The sequence below is a fragment of the Taudactylus pleione genome, unplaced genomic scaffold, assembly GCF_031769625.1.
Source record: "Taudactylus pleione unplaced genomic scaffold, aTauple2 ptg000820l, whole genome shotgun sequence".
In the NCBI taxonomy this organism is placed as follows: domain Eukaryota; kingdom Metazoa; phylum Chordata; class Amphibia; order Anura; family Myobatrachidae; genus Taudactylus; species Taudactylus pleione.
The window spans coordinates 31,062-38,516 of record NW_028285222.1 but is presented as its reverse complement, the minus strand read 5'-3'; the positions used below and the strand labels follow the sequence as shown (position 1 = coordinate 38,516).

The following is a 7,455-nucleotide window of genomic DNA, read 5'->3' as shown; positions in this document are numbered from 1 at the left end:
TGCCTGGGACCCCCCTAAAGATGTCCAGACATGGGGGATCACTATGGGTAACCCCGTTTTTGCCAGGTGTTTTTTCCTGCCGCGGCTATTAGAAACCCCGACTTCCTTCAGTAGTTAAAAATGGGGGTACCCATAGTGATCCCCCATGTCTAGACATCATTAGGGGGGTCCCTAGAATATTTCCAGAAAATTCCCGTTTTTGTTCACCTGTAAATAAAATCTGTAAAAAGTTAGAAAAAAAATGACATAATGTCCCCTCCCCAATAGCCAAACCAGCCCCAGGCTTGCCAGCCAGTGGTGGTTTCTAAAAATACGGGGAACAAAATGTGTAGGGTTCCACCGTATTTTAGAAATCAACACCAGGCTGCAGAGACTAGCACTGGTTTTAAATATAGGGGAAAAAACGACGTGGGGTACACCCTATATTTAAGACCAGCACCAGACCCAACCGACCGGTGTGTAATGCCACAGCCTGCAGACCCAATCACCGGGGCTCCAGGTCCAAAGCATTACACCCCAAGTCGGTCATCGCAAGCTGGTGATCTCGGGGGAGTTGGGGACCCCCAAAAAAGGGTCCCCCCTCTCCCGAGCACCACAGGCTTACGCTGAAGCCTGGGGCTCATCCCCATACCCCTGGAGCGGTGGGTATGGGGGTAATAGGGGGGCCAAATAATGTAACACTATTGTAATTTACTGTGGAACTACAAGTGCCAGCATGCCTGCCATTTTGCACTTGTGGAACTACAAGTGCCACAGACATGCGGCACCTGTAATTTCAATGTAAAATAAAGTTAAAAAAAGACAAAAACACACTGACCTCAGCACGCCCACAAAATGGAAGCGATACGCTTCTGTTTTCTGAATGAAGCCCATCACCGACCCGCTCCCAAATGGCTGCAGACTGTCACTCACCTGACATCTGCATCCACACTGCGTGCAAGGACGCAGGACCTAATCTGCACATGCACAGAATGTGTCCTGCGCATGTGAAGTCCTCCCGCCATTGGACTTGCACGCAAACCATTGAGTATGCTAAGGGGGCTATTTTTACTGTCGGAAAAGGAGGGACCGCGGTAGGTAGATATCCGCTGCAGTGTCCCCATGTTACATTCAGGGGAAACTTAATATTTACGGGTACCCCCTAAAAAAGGAGGGACCGCGGTAGGTAGATATCCGCTGCAGTCTCCCCATGTTACATTCAGGGGAAACTTAATATTTACGGGTACCCCCTAAAAAAGGAGGTTTTCAGAGGATATCCAGCAAATATTTTATAATTAGGCCCCCTCTAAGGATCAAATACCGCAACAATGAAGATGGTCAGAGACAGCACACAGGAAAATAATCCTAAACAGAGGACAAAGCCCCAAAACATAGCATCTGCTCACTAATCATACACACTCCTTAGGGACATATTGCAACATGTGCCTGTGTACAGTCTGGGATCTTTTTCAAGATCCAAGAACTATTATACAGAGTTCTAAATATGTCTGTGCTATAAATGGTCACAATGTAGAACAGTGTTTCTGGAACACGTCAGTACTTAGAAGAAAATACCAGTCAATTTACTATTTTTAAAATTTTATTTTTCTTAGTATTGTTTTGCAGATGAACCAACCTGTTAATCAGTATCATCCAATGTTTCATGTAGACACAGTTGAAAATGGAATCCAGCACTGTCATGTGGGTGTTAACATGTTGCAGCATCCTGTGTAGTGTCACATACATGACCTGTGTACCACGGCAGCTAAACTCACAAGATCACCAGTGTGTAATCTTGGAAAAGTACTTTTGCCCGAGATAACATGCTGTTGTGCACGCCTGAGTTTTACTCTCCAGGTTTTCATGATATCCAACACGAAGGAATGCAGAGCTGAATGTATGACCGTTTGCAGATTGTATCTTGGGGGAATTCACACTTCTATGCTCCGACAATGAGTGCAGGCAAGCACACAAGATGCAGAGCTGTACACGTTTTGATCACATCTACAGTTATACAGGGCCGTAACTAGAGGTGAGCGAGCATTGCTGCCGCCCAGGATGCAGAGCCTAGGGTGCGGCACCTGGAAAACCACTGCAGAGCCATCTAGACCGTCCTTAGTTCAGCTACTTTCTCGCAGAACCAGTCAGTGTCCTGAGAATGATCTGGGAGCTCAGAACCTCTCATTCCTGGTGTCGGCAGCCCTACTTCCTCATTGTGACATCATGACATCACATGTTTGGGGGCGGGGCAAGCACAGGGCAGTGAATCGCTCTACTACGGCCCTACAATTACATCTCAAGAGGCATAACTGGGCTGTACATTTGTGCAGGCAAAACGCAGTGACAGAGTGTAAAGGAGAACTTACTAATATGAAGAGTGGCGTCATGAGGGGGGTGCGAGTCACACTCGGAGAGGGTGACACCAAAACGCCGGCTCCTCTGCAGTGACAGGAGCCGGATGCTGCAGTGTGACATTCTCCTGCAGCACCTGGCTTCTGTCATAGAAGAGGAGCCGACAGTGCTGAGAGCCCAGTCTCCGGGGGCAGCCCAGCATCTCCAGCCATGCTGGGCTGCCCCCCGAGTGATGTTATCGGGATCCCCCACGAGGTCACGCCCATTTTCTTTAGACCACACCCCCTTTTGGCCACACCTCCGACATGCAGGGATTGTCGTAGTGCGCACTGGGTGTCGCCAGACCCGGTGACACCTCTGCGTATGAAGGCATGTATGTTGCACCTGGTATTGTGTAGGTACTGGCAACTAGTAGAAAGCCAGACACATGCATGGAGGTGTACTACTCTGCGTATCGGTGATTATATGCATGTTTGTGTGCAAAGTACACACACGGGACCTCATTCAGAGTCTCTCGCAAAAAGGGGCCGGATATTGTAATGAAGTGCTCGCACCGCGTCTAGTAAGGACGCCCACTATGTTTTAGCGAGCTACGGCAAAGTGCGCTCGCAAGTGTATAAAGATGCCCCCTTGCCACTCGCAACACACGTCATCTCCAGGAAATGAAGGATTAATCGGGACCATCGAGAGCCATCGGAGCTGCTCACAGCCCTTTGGGTTGCCTTAGCCTTCCGCAAGCACTGCGATCAATGCCGGCTGAAATACATTCAGGTGACGTGTACCATGACGCTACTTTGTAAATTATGCACGCCCTTTAAACAGTGTTTTGCTGGCCTGACACGCCTGCGTTCGCACATCCACACCCCCGTTTTCAAGCACCTTCCCGTTACCACCCACAAACGGCACTATCTGTCCCTCAAAGCAGCGACCTGAAAGTGACTTGCGAGCTACCAAAATCAGATCGCAACGAATGACTTGCGCACTGCGAATTATACCCATGCGCAGATGTGCGAATATTGCTCCCAGCGAGTGAGCGAGCCCTAGCGAGAGACTCTGAATGAGGTCCACTGTACAAAGCCAGCATTACACGTGTAACACTATGGCACATAGTATACTTTCATACATTTATACAGAACTACAATTCACAGAGAGAACTCTATAATCAAGCTGGGCTGGAACCTGGTTGTCAGCTGCTAGCGCCTGCCATCCAAGGCCAGCCGTAGCTAAACATGGGAGTCACTTTAATAGCCTCTGAAAAGATGGAACTTATTCCGAGGATTCCCAACTTGTTTGTCAACTATACATAATCATCTTTTCAACAATCCCAATTCATAGATCAGGGCGATTCCCAAATGGAGTTGGCCAAGCACCTCTGATATTTAAACCATGTCCGCATGATCATACATTTACACTGGAGAGTCCCCCTTCTCGAACGTTTGTTGTTACACCGACCTTATTAGAAACCCAAGATAACATTTCATATTTTAGAACCTCCCGAGTCCCTTCTACGCATTCCCATGCCTGAGGTTAAGCCCATCAGTCAGTTTTTCTGCCACAAGCCTCATTCTACATTGTTCTAGTGCCTGCATCAGGGCAGAGACCGTTGCAGCTTCTCGCTTCTTTTTCCTCCACTCCTGCAGGCATTGCATTAGTTGTTCCCGCATGTTACGGGGATTATTATAGGTAACTTGCTCTATTGTGGCTTCTGACACCCCAAGAGCACGTATCAACCTCCTCCAGTCGTTCCCAACATTATCGCATATGATGTCAAAGGCCAGGTCAAGCTGATCTGTGAAAAGATGAAAGTAGCCACAAATGAATGCACAGTATTTGGAGTGGGAAGTGTTTTCATGTAACTACGGGAGACGTAACAGGCAGTACGGGGACATGGTATCTGGATGGAAGATCGAAAGTCGATAGATTGACAGTCAATAGGTCGACATGGTCAAAAGGGCGACTGACAAATGGTTGATACCTGGAACACCTGCATTTCGCCGACCACCCCCAAACGGTACTTCCTGTCAATCACTCTGCGATGGGTCTGCATAGTCACTGCGATGCATACACAGAACGCAACAATCGCCCAATTACGTGCGTAATCACAATAACAATCCTTGCTGAATCAGGCCCTTGATCATCAGTTGTCCCACTGATAATATACTTTGTATTCGCTTCCATTTTTTTCATACTATGGGGTCAATTCAATGAGGTGCGAGTTGGGTCCTTTTAGGTCGCTTCTTTGTAGAAAAGTTGTGCAACCTTGCTGCGAGTACTGCGAGTTGGCACTTTTAAGTTAATCTGTCATTTCTCGTGTGTGCACATTCACGCAATGTATGAGAATATGATGAAACAAACTCACTTTCACACACTCGCTCCTAATTGAATTGACCCGTAAATGTCCTTATCCCAGATTCATGTAACACACAGCAACCCATAGCACCCCCATAACCCAAAGTACACAGGGGATGTAGTCGGCATCCCGACAGTCAGGATGTCGGCGGTAAGAGTCCCGGCGCCGGAATCCTGACAGCAGTCTGAATCCCGACCACTGACATCCCAACGTATTAGAGTTAGGATTAGGCACATTTAGGCTGTGGGAGAGGAGGGTTAGGCTGCAGGAAAGGTGGGTTAGGGTTACTTACCTAATTCTGTCAGGATTCTGACTGTCGGGATGCCACTATCAGTATTCTGACCGTCCACATCCTGACCGCTTGGGTCCTGTATAGGGGTACACAGCGCCCCCTTCACCCAAGGTCTGTATAGAAGTACACAGAACCCCCCCCCTCTACACAAGGTCTATATATGGTACACAGCGCCCAAATCACCCAAAGCCTACATAAAGTACACAACACTTCGATCACCCAAGGCCTATATATAGTACACAGAGCCCCAATTACCTAAAGGTGTATATAGAGTATACAGCATCCTCTTCACCTAAGGTCTATATAGGATTACACAGCCCCCCATTGCCCAAGGTCTATATATGAATATGCAACACCCCCCGTCACCCAAGTTGTATATAGAGCATACAGCACCCCTTTCACCAAAGTCTATATAGGAGCATACAACAGCCCTGTCACCCAAGGTGTATATAGAGCATACAGCACCCCTTTCACCAAAGTCTATATAGGAGTATACAGCACCCCTGTCACCCTAGGTGTATATAGAGCAACAGCACCCCTTTCACCAAAGTCTATATAGGAGTATACAGCACCCCTGTCACCCTAGGTGTATATAGAGCATACAGCACTCTCATCACCCACGGCCACATAGAGCACACAGCACCCTAATCACCCATGATCTATATAGGAGTACACAGCGCCCCCATCAGCCATGGTCTACATAGGAGTACACAGCGCCCCCATCACCCATGATCTACAAAGGGTATACAGCACCCCTGTCACCCAAGGTGTATATAGAGCAACAGCACTCATCACCCATGGCCACAAAGAGCACACAGCACCCCAATCACCCATGATCTATATAGGAGTACACAGCGCCCCCATCAGCCATGGTCTACATAGGGTATACAGCACCCCTGTCACCCAAGGTGTATATAGAGCAACAACACTCTCATCACCCATGGCCACATAGAGCACACAGTGCCCCAATCACCCATGATCTCTATAGCAGTACATAGCGCCCCCATCAGCCATGGTCTACATAGCGTATACAGCGCCCCCGTCACCCAAGGTGTATATAGAGCAACAGCACCCGTCACCCAAGGTGTATATAGAGTACACAGCACCCCAATCACCCATGATCTATATAGGAGTACACAGCGCCCCCATCAGCCATGGTCTACATAGGATATACAGCGCCCCCATCACCCAAGGCCTATATAGGAGTACACAGCGCTCCCATCAGCCATGGTCTACATAGAGTATACAGCGCCCCCATCACCCAAGGCCTATATAGGGGTACACAGTGCCCCATCTTCTACCTAATGTTCCCAAACTGAAAACCCCAAGGCCAGTAGGATAGGAGTCTCTGGATGTATTACTGATTGTAGACAACTGTCCCTTGTGTACCCAAAAACTTACACAGAGCTGAGGAAGTAGAACTAGGTAATGAATCATTATAAAATGATTATACATAGGAGTATACAGAACCCCTGTCACCTAAGGTCTATACAGGAGTACACACACATACATGTACTTTGGAGTTCCTATACTAATGTAAATCATCCACAACTGTGCAGAACGGCTCCCCATTAGGCAGTGTGAGTGACGTGCTGTATGTACCTCGTTCCTCCGGCTCACCCGCAGCAGTCTCCTCCCTGGAACACGGGGTCTGGAAGTTATGTACTTCTTCTGCAAGATCCCTTCTGTCTATCTGCTGCAGCAGCTGCACCAGGAAGCCGAGGTCGTCCTGTGCGATCTCCGCCTGCTCCAGCAGCCTGGAGAACAGATCCGTCGCGTTGCTAATAGCTTCCAGCTTCTTTTTCACAATCTTATTCCGGCAAAGAAACTTCAAATCATTGGTCTCCTTAACAGTCAGGCGGTCCGATACTTTCAGCAGCAACACCGACAAGTAATCCATCTGCCCGCGTTATGGTCGCGACTGCGACTCGTCTCTGTGTGTAGCTGGATGTCTCCTATAAGGAAGTAACAGCAGGTCATCCACTGGTCTTCACTCTCTGTTTCACTTTGCTGATGATAGTCACAACAATGTATCAAAGTAGGACTACAGGGAGAAATAATGTAGCTAATCTGGTGCATTATGGTGATACAAGTATGAAACAAAAAATAATTCCAACTCACCTCTTATTTCCTGATTGCCTGATCAGGTTGTGTGTACAGTCCTCATAGTACAGGAGCAGGAAGTCAGTGAGCTCTGCTCTGAGCATGTCAGCTCAGCTCTACCCCGCCCACTTACAGCTGCAATACTCCTACTTTCTATATACTCCTACTTTCTATATAGACTTTACTTTGGTGTTGCTGCTATCATACAGTATAATTAGCAGACGTGTCAGTAGGTGAAAACGTCATTATATCATTTATCAACACTTCATAAATTAAATACCCAAATCTCCAATCAGAGTTTGAAGGATCTGTACAGATTAAACGAATGAACCCACAACTACCCCTTTTTAATTTTCCTATTCTCAGTATTTGGCTCCTC

General features: G+C 47.7%; 1 protein-coding gene across 1 annotated transcript; it reads right to left on the bottom strand.

The window, feature by feature from the left end:
* Positions 1-1,461: 1,461 nt before the first annotated feature.
* FADD (Fas associated via death domain) lies at positions 1,462-7,191 on the bottom strand. Its single transcript, XM_088458240.1, has 3 exons — positions 7,095-7,191; positions 6,576-6,928; positions 1,462-4,120 (listed from the first exon to the last, which is right to left on the bottom strand). Exons 2-3 carry the CDS (start codon positions 6,871-6,873, stop codon positions 3,837-3,839), a joined length of 582 nt encoding a protein of 193 aa, XP_088314366.1. The 5' UTR covers positions 6,874-6,928; positions 7,095-7,191; the 3' UTR covers positions 1,462-3,836.
* Positions 7,192-7,455: the final 264 nt, after the last annotated feature.

What these genes read in the sequence shown, in the direction of transcription:
- FADD (XM_088458240.1), bottom strand. Translation starts at nt 6,873, where the DNA reads ATGGATTACTTGTCGGTGTTGCTGCTGAAAGTATCGGACCGCCTGACT. An exon ending in GGGTGAGCCGGAGGAACGAG is followed by an intron (nt 4,121 to 6,575) that starts GTACATACAGCA and finishes ATCTTTTCACAG; the next exon opens with ATCAGCTTGACCTGGCCTTT.